Consider the following 19637-nt stretch of genomic DNA (forward strand, 5'->3'; position numbering starts at 1 on the left):
AAGTTGATTTATGGAGGCATTAATTCTGTCTCATGCCCTTGAAGAGTAACCTCTAGGTTTCTGACTCAAGACCACTGTTTGCTCCTGAGGTTTGAGCCCACACATGCAGGAATGAGATTAGAGCAGCTACTGTTTCAGGAGATGACAATGGTTTCTTTCTACTTTCTGAGACCCCAAGCCATGGGATGACCTTCAACTTCTTTCTTTATTGTGTGTTCATTCAGTGCACCAGAAAAATCACATTGATCCTTACCCTCCTTGCAAAGAGTGCCCAAGTGTAAACTCTGTGGTCTGGGAGGCCCTTTAGGCTCTCAAAACAATGCAGGTTATTGCCACTGCTTTTGGTTTCCCTGCCAGAATTAGATGATAACACCCTATTGCTGAGGACAATGTAAACTTCCATTGCAAGACACCGAGAATGAAACGGGAATCAGGCTGGAAGCCTCTTCCCTGCTGGCCAGCTGTCACAGTGCTGGAAAGTGCTATGTGGTTCATTAGGGGGAAGAAAGTCATCAATAATCTTACCCAGCTGTGGTCCCTATGTGCTCCACAAGTGACCTTGCAGGCAGGATGTGCCCACTGTGCAGTAGTGAATGGCTGTGATGGGGAGCGCCATCTGCTCGCTGGTTAGGTTTCAGCCCCTCTCTGGAGGAGGGAATCTGTGTCTGGTACGGGAAACCTTGTCAAAAGCCTATGGCTGGCAGAGAGGGTCAAGAAGGCCGTAGGCTCTAAGTGAGTGAAGTTGCTACTGTTGTTTGGCTAAATTGATATATTTTATCCATCAACTTTCTTCCTAAATATTTATGTCTACACCCAAAATTAGTGCTGCTCTTACCTTTGTTCAGATAAGCTTCATTTACTCTTCAAAGTGCTATAAGTAAATGATCATTCAATCTGGGATTAACCTCAGGCCACCATGCCTACTTCGTATCTACATGGGTGCTAGGGGGTCTGATCTCTGTCCTCTTGTCTTCAGCATAAGTACTAAACCAACTGACCTCTGTAATTTTTGAAAATGGAGAATATGTACTATGTCTGTATGAGGAAGGAATTAAGAGTATAAAGAGGGGCTGGAGGGATGTTATAGCCATTAAGGCATTTGCCTGCAAAGCCAAAGGACCCAGGTTCAATTCCCCAGGACCCATGTTAGCCAGATGCACAAGAGGGTGCATGTGTCTAGAGTTTGTTTGCAGGGTCTGGAGGCCCTGATGTGCCCATTTATTTTCTCTCTCTTTCTCTCTCTCTCCCTCTTTCTCTGTCAAATAAATAAATAAAAATATTTTTAAAAGAGTATAGAAAGAACAGTATCTATGCAAAAAATGGGCAGGAGTATAATTGCCAGATGTCATCAGAGAAAGAATGGGTCTCAGGTCAAAGCAATCAAAGTTCCCTAGAAACAAAAGTGGAGGGAAGTTATGTATGTGTAGATAGGCAGGGAGGTGGCTGCAGTAGTGAGAGCTAAATAATTGAAGGGACATTGCAAGGAGAAAGAGGGGTAGAAACATGCAATGTGCAATTTGGGCAGTGTTAAGCTACTTGGGGTTAGAGTGTCATGATTTTTAGGTTAGTTAGAAGAGATTTAGTCAAGTCAGAGAATTTTTCAGTAGTGTACAAAATGAAGAAAACATAAGCATGTTGAGGTTTATGGAAATGATAATAGGCAATGATTGCAGAAGGCATCTAAGACAGGTCCTTGTGAAGTAACACAGTGAGATGACAGTGAAATGGTGACAAGATGAACAATGAAGGAAACATTGGGATGCTATAATTCTTACAAGCATAATGGAAAAATGTGTATATTTAAGATTTTTTTGTTTCTAATGGTAAAATGGTGAAGGAGGAGTAATGGAACCAAGAGAGGAGCCAGAATTAAGCCACAACAGGAAGGAAATAGATGGGAGCTGAGGCTAAAGACTGTCCAGGGCTCCTGGTAGTGCTGGGACTTGGGAATGCCTCCAGAGCAAAGGGACAGCAGGAAGGAGAAGCTCCACTCACTAGAGAGGAGGACACGATGGGGGCAGAGGCCACCTGTCAAGGTGACTTTCTGCCCACAAAGAACCCCAAGTTTGTAAACATACCCTTGCATCTTTGAAAGAGGAGGGAGGGGGACTCAGAAGAAGGATGTCCGATGTCCTCAGAGCCAAACCCACCTGGACATAGTGATAGCCAGGGAGGTAGAGGTTCTTGCTCATCCCTCCTCACCCCACCAAGACAGGGGAGCAAGGGTATGCTGGATAGAATGGTTTCCTCTGAACAAGACTCTGTGGGGAGCAGGATCCTCAGGGGATGGCTGGATATTAAAGGGAAAAAATGTTCTCTTAAGATCCTAAATTAGTTGGATACTGAGCCTGAATGTTAAATTGGGCCCTGCACCTCCTGGCAGTGAAAATTTCATAAAGGGAGAAATGAGGATATATAGATTTTAGGATGTGATACCATGAGTCGTATAATTTCTGCAAAAGATAGCAATGTTTTCCAAAATTTCAGGATTTTTTTCCCCAAGATCCTTAGTCATTTTTATGTCCGTTGCAGCTTGAACAAAGCTCAACATATAATCAGAACAAATAAGTTGTTAACCAATGATGATGAAAGCACAACAAAACAAAGTCCTTAAACTCTAAAGTAGGGCAAGGTTGTAAGGTTTCTGTCTTGATTTAAAATATCTGAGATGTCTTTTCAGAGATCAAGCTAGTCATAAAATTAGTGCAAATGAATGATTCTTTTCCTCCAGACACATGTGCTGCACATTATCAGGCACTGAGATGGTTAATAGTTTGAATATTTCCTTTTCTTCTTTCACTTTGAAGAAGAAAACCTGCCATTAAAAACACGCCAAGCTTATTAAAGCTTTTCCACTATTTCATTATCTGAATGTAGTTCCAAATTCTGACTTAAAACTCTTATCAGAAAGAGACTCAACATCCCTCCATGAACAGCAAATGAACATTCAATTAACACTTCAATACAAGTGCATCTTAAATAAAAATATATTTTATGGCTAATCTCATGCTTTACAAATGCAAATACTCAATTTTTAATCCAAAGAGTTTTCTTTCTTTTTATTAAGGGAAAGAAATCTTTTCTTGATTTACAGGGAAGACCGGAGTTTTCTGAAGTCGTAAGGAAGTTGGAAGAGTGTCTCTGTAACATCGAGGTAAGAACTTTACCTTTTGAAGTACGTCAATCAAAAACCTCAAGGGCTGTAGAAATGGATAAGAGGGTAAGAGAGCTTGCTGCACAAGCCTGAGGGCCTGACACCCTCTCAATGTGATTTCAATTCCTTAGCACCCATGTAAACAGCTGTGCATAGTCACGTACCACATCTGTAAACCCAGTCCTGTGGGAAATAGAACCCACAAAGAGCTGAGATTCAGAGAAAGACCCCACCCCAAGGAAATATGAAGATGTCCTCCACACATGCACATGTACTTACATTGGCACACACACATGTCAATAACTCACATATACACTACACTTACTGCACACATGCATGCACACAAACACACACACACAAAAACAAAAGCTGTGAATACCCAAGGGTGTTGGGGAACTAACCAGAAATTTACCATGAGTCCTGTAACTCGATTCATAGTTAGGCTGTTCATGAGGCCCTTAGAAAGGACCAACTCTGCTGTCTCTTCAGGGACATAGGCAGTGTCAGACTGAATTTGGGTGGTACTCAAAAATAAGCAGACAAGCAAATTATTGCAGTCACACTCAGCTTAAAACTCATATGTAGGAGCTGGAGAGATTGCTCAGTGGTTAATGCACTTGGCTGTGCAAAGCCAAAGGTCCCGGGCTCAATTCCCCAGGACCCACATAAGCCAGATGCACAATGTGACGCATGCATCTGGAGTGCGTTTGCAGTGGCCAGAGGTCCTGGTACGCCCATACTCTCTCTATATCTGCTCCTTTCTCTCTCTCTCAAATCAATCAATAAATATTCTTAAAAATCATATGTAAACACTTGAGAGTATCACAAGTATAATAAGAGATAACCATTGAAGTCATTAGTTTTTTTTTTTCTACACAAAATTGCTACACAGGGTAAAGTATAAGGTAAAACATTATTCCCCTGTCTATTTAAGTTCAGTAAGAAGGGAAAACCTTATTACAAAATAGTGCCAGAATTACTTGGAAGAAATTGCCTTTATAAGACCCATGTTGCATAGGGTGATGTATGCTGATGATCAGGCTAATGTGACTTTTTTTTCCTCTTAATATCAAGGAGCTATTTGCTTTAATTTCCTCTGTAATTGCATTAATTTTCTACATACCTGATTGTGGAATCACATTTAAAAATAAAAAGGAGCCAGCCCAGGAACAGCCATTCAGAATTAATATATTCCAAATGCACAGGAGGTGGGGAAAGGTCCCATGCATGGGCTTTTGGTGTGTCTGCATGAGAAGGGAAGGGCAGACATCAGGGAGAATTTATCAGTCTAAGTTTGTACCACTTATTTTAAAGTGTCAGAAACCTCTCTGTTCCTTAAATCTCACCCCAGAGTCCCTGAAACCTGCCCCAGTGGGAAAGGTTTCCAGATCTGCAGCCTGAGGGAGTGGCTCTCTGCACTGGAAGTCTTCCAGAGGAAGCCTTGCACCCTTCTAGAAGGAGTCTTGCATCTTTAGACATGGCCCTCTACTCATCTTCTCTTTTGTAGGGACTGCTATAGGAAGAAGGGAGAATAGTGTCGTATTTGGTGGTCTTCAACACATCCCAGGATAAGAGCGTCTGCCTGAGGCTAGCCTGGAATTCTTTTTGTAGTCCAACGTGGTCTCAAATTTACAGTGATCCTCCCACCTCAGCCTCCCAAGTACTGGGATTATAGGCGCGAGCTACTATGCTGCCTTGAGAGCATCACAGAGAATGAAATAATTGAACTTGTCTCACAAGAATCCTCATGCAGAGCCAAAGACAAAGTAGAAAAATATGAAACTGTGTACATTGATTTGTTAATATAACTAGTAAAACCATAGGCAGTTACAATATGAAGAGGAGGTCTGGCTACAGAGTAAACGATCTAATTGTTCTTGCTTCTGAGATGACCACACAAAATGGTATCCAGTTGTATCTTTGATACTTGTAAAGAAATAACAAAAGCTAGTGTTAGCAGAGAGAAATCAGAAGAGTGAGGGAGTTGAAAATCCTCTAAGGTGAGAACCAGTTGGGGGAACCACAGATACTAATCAGATCGACAGAAAGTTAGGGTGAGCCCAGGCGCTGTTTTCAAATATCTGAAGGACTATCATGTAGTGACACACTTACCAGGGAGCTCACTTCCCAGGCACTAAAGCATCCTTCATTTTCAAAATGAATGTATTTTTGGAAAAGTTTGTAAGTCTTTTTCCTGTTGAGGGAATAATTTCAGCTGTACTTGAAGGGACTTCTTCCACAAGTCTCACTGCTGTGGCGAAGACAATGGCAAGTGTTTTGTTCATCAAATAATGCCCTCTAAATATCACTTTATGAATTCCACTCAGTCCTACTGTGTTTTGTCAATGGTGAAGATAAGCTTAACAAGCCAGTTCTGAGAATAAAACTGGTCAAAAAGTAAATTAAGCTAGCCAGGCGGTACCATCAGAATTGAAAGGAAAAGCCAGAATCATGCCAGGACGAATGAAAATTAAACTCAGAAATCCTCACGTAGAAAGGTGAAATGCAATCCATGTTCTCTACTGTGCCTTTTTGCTGCCTGCATTTATTCAATGATTTTTCAAATGCCTCCCTTATTCAGCTCATGTCTCCTGCCTCGAGTAACAGCAGTGGGTCTCTCTCACCTTCCTCTTCCTCTGATTGCCTCCTGGGCCGGGGAGGGCCAGGCCGAAACCATGTAGCAGCACTAAGGAGCCGTTTTGAGCTGGAATATGCTGTGAATGCGAGGTCCTATGCTGCCTGGACCCAGAGGTAAGTGGGAGTGTAAGCAGCAGTCTCACTGTAAAGCTGGGTTGCAGGTCTGTTTGATGACTGTCGAGGGGTAATGGTCCCAGCTAGTCCACACTGAAAGGGACTTTGAGCTCATCTTTATGGTATTAGAAACAAAAATTTAAAATTTACTCTTTACTAATTTAGCTTCTTCTGCAAGTAATAACATTTAAAAAAGAAATGTTTATTCTAAGTCAACAAAAAGCACTGATAGAATGTGTTCTGGAAATATCATACAATTCCAAGGACTAATTCCTTTGAGGGGGCCAGAAAGCACCTTTAAGAATCTGAGCCCCAAATGTCAAGAGTTGAACACATCACCCCAACCCAGCAAATGCTCTCCTAGGAATTGAAAAACATATCTTCAATCAAAAAATTGGACTCAAACATATATGATAACCCTACTTACAATAGCCAAAGTGTGGAAACAACTCAATGTCCATGAGAAGATGGAAACACAAAGTATGGTATACATGCAACATAAAATGATTATATCATATAAAGGAATAAAATACTGGTCCATGCAGCAACAAGTATATGCCTTGAAAACATGTTTACAAAGGTCCCAAATTGTATGACCTTAATGACAGCAGAATCAAGATAGAGAAGAGATGTGAGCCACCTGGGCTTCTGCAACTTAATCTATAGACTGGATGACTTAGACAGAAGAGGTTCATGTTCTCACACCTCTAGAAGCAGCCCGTCTGATGTCAGGGTATGAGCAGGGCTGAGTTCCGGCGGGGGAGGAGGTTCTTCCTGCCTGTCATTGTCTGCCTGTGCTGTGTGTCATACACTCACTTGTTATGAGGACAGCCGTGCCATTGAGTCAGGTTCTGTCCTGGTGATCTGTTTTAACTTCATTACCTCCCCAAGACCCTACTTCAACAGGCTCACATGCAATGTTGGGGTTTTAACACATTAAATTTGAGCAGAGACATATACCATTCATAGTCATGTGTAAATCTATACAAAATAGATTGGCATCATTAGGATCTGAGAAGAAGAGGCATGGGGAGAAATTTCTCAATGGTTAATGGATTTTCTTTGGGACATTTAAAGGATTTAGGTAACTATAAAACAATGTGAATGCATTACTTACCACCAATATTATCATTTTAAGATGGTTAATTTTATGTCATATGATCTTTAAGAGAGAAACCAACAACACAAGGACTAAGGCAGAGAAGGGAGAAAAGGCATGACTCAGTCCCCCTGGTTCCCAACAGACAGGCTGTATGTGTCTCCGCTTAGTTGTACTTTCAAGGAGAGGCAAGTCTGTCACCCACTACTATAATTCTGTATACCAGTCATTACCTAACCATTTCTGAACAAAGTACCCAACCAAAAGAAACTGATGAGAGGGCGTACAGCTTTAAGGAGAAGTTTCATCTGAGCAAGAAAAGGATCATAGACCAGAGGCTGGGTATCCCATACTGCCACAGTAGCTGGCAGCAATCAGCAAGAGTGAATTGAGATCTGGCAAGGGCGAAGCTGAGCTATAGTACCCGAAAGCCTGCCGCCTTCCAAATTGCCACCAGCTGGGGAACAAGTGTTCAGAGCACATGAAGCTATGAGGGACATCTAATTAAAACCACCATACAGTCCACACTAGAATTCAGGGACACACAGCCATACACATTCATTTCTAGCTAATGTGTCCTTGTGTTGGTTGTGGGTAGGCAAGACTATGAGCTACAGATTATTTTCAGATCTGCTTCAAATTTCTTGCTCTCCTCAGATGAAACATAGAGGAATGGACTACCTGTGGATGTGCTTCTCACAGACAAAGGCCAGGAACTACACACCCTCCATTCAAACCCTTCTCAGGTTTCAGCCTCTATCACTTATTGGTCTCTCATATAACATGGTCCCAAGGTCAATAGAGAGAAATCTTATACTTTATTTCCATGGAGAGAACTATACTGTCACTGACTAAAAGGGCACAGATCAAGAATCATGTAATAATTAATAGAAGTAAGAACAACATATTAATTTTCAGTGAATTAGTTATTATAGTGCAGTAAACAATGAGAAAGGATATGATTGGCCATTTGTAGATTAAACAGCCATCATTGGTCTATGCACAGAAGTTGGAGGGAAGGTGGATCATAGTTCATTAATGTAGTAAGGCTGCCTCTTGCGCTTGATGGGGAGCCAGGAAGGAAGTAACTGTGAAGTTGGTGGTGACCCTTGAACATGCATCCAGAACCCATGGGAAACAAGAGCAGGCCGAGAAAGCCTTCCCCTCCCTGAGCCTCAGAGCCTTTGCATATGGGCCCAGTTACACATGTGCACTTGCACACACAGTCCATGCCACACGTTCCATTTTCAGAGAAAAGGTTCTTCATATGTTGAAGGTAACAGATTCTCCTGAGCTATCAAGCATCTTACACATCCTGCATATGGCCACTGTCACTTTTCCACCTAAAGTCAGTCATTGTATCCTTGGCTTGTCAGAAGCCCCACAGCTACAGGGAGGGAAAGCTGAATCATGATGTCTCTCGTCTATGGGATGTCATGAGATTAGGCATCAGCAGGTTTGATGAATAACCAGGAAAAATGGATACTGTTCCTTATGGGATTTGTCTTCAACATAATCTCATAAAGTCCACTGGCCAGGATTCGATTAAGTATAGCCATGTCATCATCTTGTAGTTCTTAATTCCTATGTGTGGTTTTAAGAAAATTCTCAGAAGAGTCAGATGTTGATATTTCTAAACACAGTCACCCACTAGAGGTTCTCCCACTAGAGACAGAAGTAATCAGAAAGAGCTGAAGTTCAGTCTTTGTCATTCACCAGTCAGTGACCTTGGTGCAGATGCTCAAGTCTTGCATGTAAAATACAGGTAGTAGATCCAGCTCCGGGGTTGTTATCAATCAGAGCTACTATTGCCACACTGGCGATAGTGAGTGGTGGATGACATCAGAGTCAAGCATAGCACACAGGATGCTATTGCAGATGAATCACAGAATTCCCCCACTTAGAGAGCTACATCGAACAGAGCCACACCAAGCTGGGTGAGATGGGTGGGAAGAACATAGCTTCTCTGGCATCCACGAGCCTAGGAAGATGGTTGACATTAGCTGCACTCCCTGGGCTGAGGGCACCGCCCCATCATTGCTCTGGCCTTTCTACCCCTCACAGTGGTCACAGAGATCTAGTGTTTGTCTGTTGCACACAAGCTTGTCTGGATGGCCTGGCATGCCTGAGTATGTGTGGCCAAAGTGAACTGAAGGTAAGTTTCTTACTTGACTCATCCTCCTAGCAAGTAGAGTCTTGGGACTATTTGAAGTCAGTAATGCGAACAGGTGAAACATTTACCTGAACCAAGATAGAAATCAGGAGATTTTCATTCATTACTATATCCAGGAGTCCAGCTTTGTGTTTGGCATAAGGTCAGTAAAGTAATAAATATTTGTGTCATAGGTAAAGAATGTAAATTGGAAAGATTGGCTCAATATATAATAATTACTATTAAGTTGGAGTTTAATCAGTGAACAGGTTTACACAGTTTCTCAATTTTTTTTTATTTTATCCATTATCACCATTGGCCATCTACTACTCCATGCTAGGTATATTGTGAGCATCCTGAATATCCCTGGAATCCAACATTAAAAGGGGTTGTTGTAGTCTTTGTAGATGAAGAAACAGAGGCTCAGAACATGTTAACACCATTCTTAAAGCAAGGAGGAAGATTCTTCCCAGAGCTTTCTAAGTCTCTCAGGCACTGGAGGTGGCAGCTTCCTTACTTAAACTTCTGAATGTTTGTTTTAGAAGATCTTTAAGGAAAAGGCTAAGCTACTCCTTACAAGGCAGCCTTTTCAGCTTGCATGAATGAAGAGGACTCCACAATTAATCCATTCTTAGTCAAGGAGTCCAAAGATACAGGAATTGATGGATCAAGCAAGCAGGACCATGAGTTTCATTGCCTGCAGGGCAGTGTCTCTCAACTTTACATGTTACACTTTCCTTTGTAAAAAGATACCACTGTCCAGCACCAATTAAGCATAAGTGGTTGGCTGACACCCAGGCATCAAAAGGTCTCAAATTTCCCAGCTGTCTCCAGCTAGTACAAGAAACATATTTTAAAAATAGATTTTTTAAATTATTTACTTATTTGAAAGCAGAAAGAGAGAAAAAGAAAGAGAGAGAGAGAATGTGTGCACGAGGGCTCCTAGCTGCTACAAATAAACTCCAGATGCATACGCCACTTTGAGCATCTGACTTTACTTGGGTAATCAAGCCCATGTTGTTAGGTTTTTCAGGCGAGCACCTTAATGGCTAGGCCATTTCTTCAGCCCAAGACACATATTATATATCTCTCTATATTTTTAAAAATATTTTAATTACTTATTTTGAGAGAGAGAGAAAGGCAAATAGAATGGACACACGAGGGCCTCTAGTCACTGCAAACAAATTCGAAGCACATATGCCACCTTGCACATTTCGCTTATGTGGGTATTGGAGAATCAAACTGGGTCTTTAGACTTCACCTTAACCACAAAGCAATCTTTTCAGTCACCAAGACACATATTTTAAAAGATCAGTAAAGATTGTCATGCCAGTTATGATAGGAAAGAGACACAGCTGAATGGACAAGTAGAGGAAGAAGGGAGGTCTTGTTGTAATGCCATCTGTGACAGAGGGGACTCTCCAGGGTGACCACCTGCAAGCTTACTCCTTAAGTCCTTGCAAGGTTTCAGTTTGCTCTTCTTTTGGGCTTTCTTACTAATTCATCCAATTACTCAGTAATCCCTCATTACACTACACAGTAAAGTATACTGTTGGTATGTCATTATGACTTTGAAAAATGGGTACAAATTTTGGCCAGTCCTCCTTACTAATTTATAGATCTGGGGCTATAACTTAACACTGTGCTGAAAATGCTGCATGCTTGTTTCAGTTCCAGCCTATGAAGTTTGCAGCCTGTAGGTTTGAATTCTGTAGTTTTTGGCTTGATGAGGGTGTGGGTTGTCTCTATGTATATTTGATTTTCAAAACTATTTTTTATTATTATCATTATTATTTTCCTTCATAAATTTCAAGGTGGGAAATTGTGTCAGATCTCTCCTCCACAAAAGGAGTCCTGGATGAAATCACACATTAATAAAACTGAGATCAAAGATGGCACTCTTTAAATTCTGTCTCTTGTAAACTATTTTGTGTTGCTGGATATATTTAGAAAGGAGGCATGTGGCACTTGCCCAACCCCCCAGGGTATGAAGTCTTCCATCTTTCACAGGGATTACATCATGTAAGTTTTGAGATGACAGAGTGATGTACAGCCTCTCAGATGTGAAAACCAATTAGTGTTTGTGTGGGACTGAGTGCCGAGAATAGAACCATGACCCAGTTAGCTGTCCAGGAGACAACCAGTGATCTAGAGTTTGAAACTGTGAAACATAGATATACTTTAAATTAACCCTGAGCACTAACTGATGGTGCAAAACAGAGCTGCTTTAAAAAGAAAGCCTTCCTGCTGCACTTGGACTGCATTTTATCTTATATTAATTATGATATATTGAATGTATAAAACCTCAACTCTAACATGGTTTGACTGGGATGGAACAAGTGCTGAAGTTGAGTGCTCCATGAAATGGATGAATGGAATGAAACAGACCGGACAGGGACCATGCCCACTTATTGCAGAGCAGGGTTTATATGAACTAGCCATGACCAGGTATCAGGCTTTAAGGTACAAAAGCCTGAAAGTTGACCCTGGATCTCTCAGTATCACAGGTCAGACCCTCCTCTCAGTCAATTGTCAACCCTCCTACCTCATTTTATGGAAACTTCCTTCAGGACCTTCCACTATCTCCTTGTCTTCCTGCCCTTTCTCTATACAATTTCTGTTCATTTTAAGTTCACCACAGTCCACATTTCAGTACAGTCCTCAGAACTGCCTTAAGCTTCCACACATCTAGCTTGTTTCTCCTTTTCGGGTTCCAATTCACTTGCACCCATGTGTGCACACACAGCTACGTATACACAGTTATCCCACATTAATATCCAACCTTTGCTTCTCAACAAGGGTTTGAACTTCTCTTCTGTCCTGCTCCCCCATGCCCATGCACCCCTCTACAGCTAGCACCCTCTTCCTTATGAAGAGCTACAACACCATGTGCATCTAAACCTTCAATAAATTCCCACTGTCCTGAAAATAAATGAGGTTATTCATTCCAGACTCTAATATGATCATGACACACAATTCGATCAGGTGTTTTAGTGGGTGTGAATAGAATAGCACTGTCACCCTCTCTCTCCTCAAGCACACACCATGTTTTTTTGTTATTGTTGTTGTTTGTTTTTACAGTCTTCATAGCTAAAAATGTGCTACTGGAATTTAGTGTGATGGGGCCAGAATGTTTGAATGTTTGGGGCAGTTCTACAAAATGACTCTTCATAAAATGCTACTTTGAGGACAGAGATTTCTTTTGTGTGTTCAGGTGCCTCTAATATCTCATTCATAACTGTATGTGCTGAATCATAAATGTTGTCTTTTATAACTAGTTATAACTACCATATTTGAATTTCTTATGTTTAGGTGAGTAAAACCCTGGCATTTAGAATTTTTTGGCTCCACGTTTACGTCAAATTCAGATCCATTCTTAAAATTTTCCAACTTAGACCCTCCTACTGGGGTTTTAGTGTCCATTTCCTTTTAATAAACAAAAGGATGGAATGTATTTACTCAGATGTGTAAGGGGAAAACTGTATAGTCATTCCATGGATATTCTTTTGAAAACTACATTGCTATAAGTTTAAATGGTTAAGAAAAGTTTTACCAAAGAGCCAGTAAAGATCAGACTGTGAATGTAAAATGATGGTGGTGGTGGTGGGCTCACTTTCCCTCCTTCCTGTAAAGAATCAACACCCCTTCCCCACATGATCTCTACTAGAAGTTTATCCTTATATAAGGGCTTTCAAGTAGAGAGATCTGGTTTGTAGTCTTCTGTTATGTTGGACATTTGTCTATTCCTGTGTCAATAGCCAATAATTTTTTATTAGATATGGACATACTTAGTATGTAAACAACATATGTTGGTACCAAAATAGGCAATAATTTTAGTTACAGTGACATTATTTGATTTTTGATATCTGGTAAAAAATGTACTCCATCTTTGTTATTCCTATTTCTGAATTTCCCTTTCCTTCTTCCATATGAATTTTATAACCAACTTTTTTTTCTTTATTTTCAAGGTAGGGTCTCACTCTAGCCCAGACGGACCTGGAATTCACTATGTAGTTTCAGGATGTCCTTGAACTCAAGATGATCCTTATAACCAACTTTTTTTTAAATAACTGGCTTTTTCCCCAAAGAAATAATAAGATTTTGGTTATTGGTACCTAAGCCTTCACACTAATATATGAAGTCTTGACACCATCATGATGTTGATTATTCTTAGCCAGCAGTGTATAATATTTTGCTTTTATTTATCTGTTGCTTAATATCATTCAGTAAGAGTTTATAATTGCCTCTGTTTGTACTACCCTTATACAAAAGAAAAATCTTGGGCTGGGCTGTAGAGGTGGCGTAACAGTTAAGACACTTGCCTGCAACGCCTAAGGACCCATGTTCAACTCTCCAGGTCCCACATAAACCAGATGCACAAAGGTGAGGCAAGAGCAAAGTTGCACATGCCCACTAGGTGTCACATGCATATGGAGTTCAATTACAATTGCTGGAGTCCCTACCATGCCAATTCTCTCTCTCTCTTCCTCCCTCCCCCCCCCCCCGCTCTTGCTTTCTCACATAAAAAAAATGGCAGTTTGTTGGGCTTGCCTCAAAAAAATAAATAAATAAATAAACAAGGATCTTGAACCAGTTTGGTTATAAATCATTCTCTCCTGACAGGTATAATTATGTTCTGTACTTTACTTTCCAGCATTTTAATTTCATTCTGTTATGTCCCATACTTAGATATTATTTTACTGCTTATAAATCTGTTGTTTATTGAGGCTTCATTATTTTCCACTCATTGTTCATTGTGCATGCCTCTCATACTTTGCTCCTTTGTATTTCTACAACGTAAGTGTTAGAAGTAGACATTTGAAAATGGCTTTTTCCTTCTCTCATAAGAGAAACTTAAGGGAGACAGGACTGTTAGGTGTCCATTTTCCTGCACTTTCATGGGCTATTCCACATGCTTCTGAGTTCCCTGGTCTCTGTTAGGATGTCCTCTCTGACTCTGTCATGCATTTCTTATCTGCCCTCTCTAACTGCTCATAAATAGTTTACTTTCATTTATTTCATTTGGGATTTGATGAGTTTCCAGAAACTGGGGAATGGCATCTTTTTGAAGTCCTGGATAATTCTCAGCCATTAGCCCCTATCTCTGCTAATTCTCTTTACTTCATCCGTGTTATAACTAAGTGTGCTTCATGTGAGTGTGAAGCTGTAAAAAACATCTCATTGGAACATGTTACATGTATACTATGTGTATATATGTGCACATATATGTGTGAGGAGGACTAGGAACTACAGTGATCTTTGTTTTGCTTGAGAGAATACTGTGCACATGTTTGTGTATGCACCTGTGTGTATTTGAGTATATGCTCTCATGTGTATGTGTAAATGTCCATCCTTTATGCTATTTTCTGGGTAACTTTTTCACGTCTGTCTCCACAAACTCTCTCCAGAGCTGCAGCAATGTCCTGCCTATACTTCTCATTGCATTTATAATTGAATTCATTTCTGGTTTACTCCCATTCTAGCAGTTTTATTTTGTTTTTCAATTTGAACAGGTAGTACTGCAAATCTCTCCCCTTTAACATATTTTATTCTTTATTTCCTTAGAATATACATATCACACTCCATATCTACACTCCTCATCTGCAATCATTACAGTTCTATGTGGCTTTTTGTTTCTATGAATTCCTCCTCCTTATGCCAGCTTTGTCTCACTTTGGAAGACTTATTTCTTATTTATTTATTTATTTATTTTTATTTTTGTAGTGAGAAAGGGAGTGGTAAAGACAGAAAAAGAATTGGCATGCCAGGGCCTTAGCCACTGTAATTGAACTCCAGTTGCTTGCACCACCTAATGGGCATGTGTGGCCCTACACTTGCCTCACCTTTGTGCATCTGGCCAAGGAGGGATCTGGAGAGTCGAACAAGAGTCCTTAGACTTCGCAGGCCAGTGCTTTAACCACTAAGCAATCTCTCCAGTCCAGAACTTTTATTTCTATTATGAGCTGATAGTTGTACTTGTAAACTTGTTATGTGTTCTTTTTAGTTTATTTCTTCTCTGCCATATTCCATGTGTGGGTCACCTCCCCAGTGATTTAGCTTTACTTTTGGTGGTCATGTATGGACATTAACACTGCATAAAATTAAGTTCAGTATTTAACAAAAAGCACATGGACTCATAAACTAAACCTTGTTAGTACAAAGGGCAATAGATAGAACTTCTCAGAGCTGTATTGCATTTTTCTCACTATCCCTGGAACCCAGTATGATTTCTATAACTTATCCTATATAACTTCCTGTGTACAGTAGATTTCATTGTTCCTGGCTCACCTAATCTTGCCTGTTCTTGAGGATTTTAGCTTTGTAAAGGTGTTACGTATGTTACTGCCCACCTTGCTTGAGTGGTCTTGTGTTTGCCATATGTAGCCCGCTAGAATCGTGACTTAAGGCCAAAATGAGTCAGTGTGAGAACTGTGTTGTACTTACACCCACGCGAATTGTGGTCTCAGACAATTGCTTACTTTTGTTGACATCTCCACTAGACTGTAAATGTGGGAGCTGTGTCCATAAACTAGACTGTAAATGTGGGAGCTGTGTGCACAAACTAGACTGTAGATGTGGGAGCTGTGTGCACAAACTAGACTGTAGATGTGGGAGCTGTGTGCATAAACTAGACTGTAGATGTGGGAGCTGTGTGCACAAACTAGACTGTAGATGTGGGAGCTGTGTGCACAAACCAGACTGTAGATGTGGGAGCTGTGTGCACAAACTAGACTGTAGATGTGGGAGCTGTGTGCACAAACTAGACTGTAGATGTGGGAGCTGTGTGCATAAACTAGACTGTAGATGTGGGAGCTGTGTGCACAAACTAGACTGTAGATGTGGGAGCTGTGTGCACAAACAACTCTCGTTGCCATTGTGCCATTACTTTGAACGGAGTCTGTACATGACAGGTGCTCAGACCTATTTGTGGCACAGGTAAATGAGTACAGGAGAGTTCAACAAATGTATTTTTTTAATTCTAACAGCAATCTTGTGAAATATTCCTCATGGTTTTTATTTTGCAAGTAAGACAAATTGCCTCAACTTTAGGAATGGGTAGGATATTATTATAAAATGTAAAATAAGTAAGTAGTTGGGTGTGGGCATGTCTGGTGGTGGTTCAGTTACTCCTGCTGTGTCCGAACAGTTAAACTTAGCCAACATGCTTAAATCACCTTTAAGAAGCAGAAAAATCCTGACATTTTGGTTTGAATCTCAGCCAAGAGCTGTCCACGGTGCTGAACTGCTCACAAGGTGGTTTCTTCAAACACAAGAGAACTTTTAAACTCATCAGGTTAGTGCCAAGGCAGCCTTTGACTGCTGGGGTGGGGGAGGTGTCCCTCTTGCTCTGTGTGACACTTTACTTCACTCTTCCCCCTTGGAACATTGTAACCAGCAGTCTGCAGATGCGTTGTGATGACAACTCCATATTGCTGCCTCGTTCCCCAGCACGCCCGTGGACTAACCCTGGCCTCACTATCATGTTCAGTAATATCCTAAGATTAGCCTCTCCATCCACCCTGACAAAGCAGCAAGCACCAATCTAAACATATGAAAGAATTTACTTCCTTTTAGAAATTTACCAAATAAAAGTACACTTGTGGCCAATTTTGAAGCCAATTATACTATAGGATGCTCTCCTTATTGAACTAAAATACTGCAAGGCCAGGGTAAACTCTGCACTACAGTGGTCAAGTCATGGTCCTTGCTTACATGTGCTGGCCTTAAAATAATCCTTTATCTGACATTTTGTTGAAAGAAGCATACTGACTTTGTTATAATGATTCTCCTCAGCCTTTTGCTCCTGGGAATAAGAAGGCAAACTCATAAACACAGTGAGGGCTCAGAATTTTCAGCTGATGTCAAATAAAAGAGAGGTTAAAATTTACATATTCTGGCTGAAGAGACAGCTTAGTGGTTAAGGAGCCATGTTCGACTCTCCAGGTCCCACACAAGCCAGACATAAGGGCGCAAGGTCGCACAGGTGAACTAGGTGGCACATGCACCTAGAGTTCGGTTACAGTGATTGGAGGCCCTGACATGTCAATTCTCTTTCTCCCCCACTCTCACTCTCCTGCATAAAAAAGGCTAGTCTGTTGGGCTTGCCTCAAAAACATTTTACAAATTCAAGAAAATAATAAAAAAGATAGCATCTTTGGCTTTCCAAACTGTTTATTAACTCATTCAAAGATGGCTGATTTAAAATATATCTAATAAGATTTCTATCCCAGATCAATACTTGCTGGATCCAACAGGTATTTATCTACCTGTGCCTTCTGCCAGGGCTTAAGTGTAGGCCGGGAAGGTCTGGCATACAGCCCTGCTGTCCTGCCCTTGAGGAAGGGGCTGCTTGCAAAAATCAGGGGACAAGACAATCTCTTCAGGACTCTGTCTTCTAGGGGGTGTATAATTTTTATGACACCCACTTGCTCAAAGGTCAGTTTCCCAGCTCATTAAGTATCTTCAGTAGGAAAAATGTAAATGCCACGGAAGAGAAGGTGCCATGATGCCTGTCAAGCTGCCTTTGATCTCTTTTTAAGCTCAAATGTTTTTGAAGTGCCCGTGAATTTTCCTAATGATTAAAAGCAGGAAAATAAAATAAAATAAAATAACCCAGATCTCCTAACGCCCTAGGGTGCGGGGCTAAGGAGGAAACACGTAGCTGTGCCCAGTGGGGATTTGGAAATGACTGTTCTGCCTTCTGAGCGTCATCTAACGTGGAGGAAAATTAGGAAGTTGAAACGACGTCTGTGAGGTCCGGACGAACAGAACCAGAAAATCCGTCTCTGTTCCAGAAAGACGCCTGTATTTTCCTAACAATTCTTTGTCGCCGCGCGGGCATGGGCAAGCCTGCAGGGCACAGTGTTGAGACTCAGTAATTCCCCCCACTCCGAGGGAGCGAAGGGCTGAGCGGGCCGCGGGGCGCTCCCCCAGCTCCTGCGCGGGACGTCGCGGGGCGGAGCGGTGGGCTGCGCGGACGACCCCCGCCCGCCTCCCCCCGCTCGGTGCGGCTGCTCGCCAGCGCCGCCTAGCCGCGAGCCGCGGGAGCGTCCGCGCGCTCGGGGGGAGGCCGGGACCCTCCCCGCGAACAAAGGCGGCGGCAGCCTCTCAGAGTGAAGAAGAAGCATGTGAAAAATGTCAGTCCCTCCCGTGACTTTTAAAAACCGCCCTCAGTTTGAAACAACCTTTCTGCATGAAAAATGTCAAAGAAAGAACATCAAACAAAATATTCCGTGCAGAAGAGGAAGGGCTGAGAGATGGGAAATTAATAAAAGTGAAGATATGAGGAGAGCCCTGCATGTGTAAAATTGGCACCTTTTTAAAAAGGAAGGTTTAAGGAGCTGGATTTATTGTTGCACATAAAAGATTTGCATGAAAAGAGTGAGTCAGTGACATATTTGGGTTACATGATTCCTCTCGAGAGAGCGGGCAAGGCAGTCCTTAGCTGGGCTCTTCCGCTGCTGAGAGTCCTGCTGCCTCGGTCCGCAGCCCTACTTACTAGCTTTCTAGAATGGACGCCCCCTAACCCGAAGGGCCAGCCAGAGCGCCTGGTCCCCTTCATGCTTTTTGTAATCCTAATTAACTTATTCCCAGCCACAGCAACAGACCCTGTGAAGAGTCGCCGGAGGAGAACTGCTAAGTAAACAGTGGCACATTTCTCACTTTTCAATTAGATGAGATGACATATTGCAACAACCAGTAGCCTGACTATCTAGTGATGGGGATTTTATGAGTCTTTTATTCCTGGAAATAAAGAGAGAAGCCTGACCCATGTCTGCCACGGATACACAAAAGGTGACCCCGGGCCAGTCTGGTGCATCAAAGAAAGAGTCTGTCTTTGGTTGTATTTGTATGCGGCTGGAAGTATGATTTGTTCCAAAAATTCTGCTTTTGAGACCATTTCTGCAGTACTGAAATGTCTGACAGGACACAGAACAGGAACCAAAGAGAACAACCAGCCTAATTGAATCCATACAGGTGGTCATGAGCTCCCTTAAGTAGCCCTGACTCCAGCTAGGCCCGCCCTCCACCTGACTTGTGTTTGTTTCTGAATCTCTTGCTCACATGGCAACTGTTGCCATGTTTGCAGTAATAAGAACTGGGTGATGCCGCTGCCTCCGTAATGACTCAGGTCCGAGAGCGATGATTTCCAAATCAATACCTGAAGCAGCTCATACAAGGGCACCGTGCATCTTAACAGCTTTAATTTCCTATGGATTCTTTTTCTTCTTTTCACCTTCAGCATCTCCCATATACACTAAATCTAACTGTCAAGGCTGCAAAAGTGACAGAATTCCTTTTGCTTGCCAGTATTTGAAGAAGAATGTTGTTTTTTCTTTATTTGAAAAAGCATTTCACCAGCAATTGTTTTCTTATTGTCTCCTTAGGACCTATATGATTTAGTGTCTCTAGGTATTTACATAACAGCAATTAAAGCAACCAGAAAAAAAAAAAAATCATGGATCCAGGAAGAAAGCAGT

At 41.6% G+C, this 19637-nt stretch overlaps 1 protein-coding gene across 1 annotated transcript in view; it reads left to right on the plus strand.

Annotated features, from left to right (window-relative positions):
• The window catches only part of Tnni3k (TNNI3 interacting kinase), a 248124-nt gene that overhangs the window by 197418 nt on the left and 31069 nt on the right, over positions 1-19637 (plus strand). Inside the window, exons 22-23 of the mRNA XM_004653621.2 lie at positions 3095-3154; positions 5736-5905. Of these exons, the coding sequence (XP_004653678.1) occupies positions 3095-3154; positions 5736-5905 (230 nt within the window). The remainder of the gene's footprint in view (positions 1-3094; positions 3155-5735; positions 5906-19637) is intronic.

Source organism: Jaculus jaculus, chromosome 19, assembly GCF_020740685.1.
Source record: "Jaculus jaculus isolate mJacJac1 chromosome 19, mJacJac1.mat.Y.cur, whole genome shotgun sequence".
NCBI lineage: Eukaryota > Metazoa > Chordata > Mammalia > Rodentia > Dipodidae > Jaculus > Jaculus jaculus.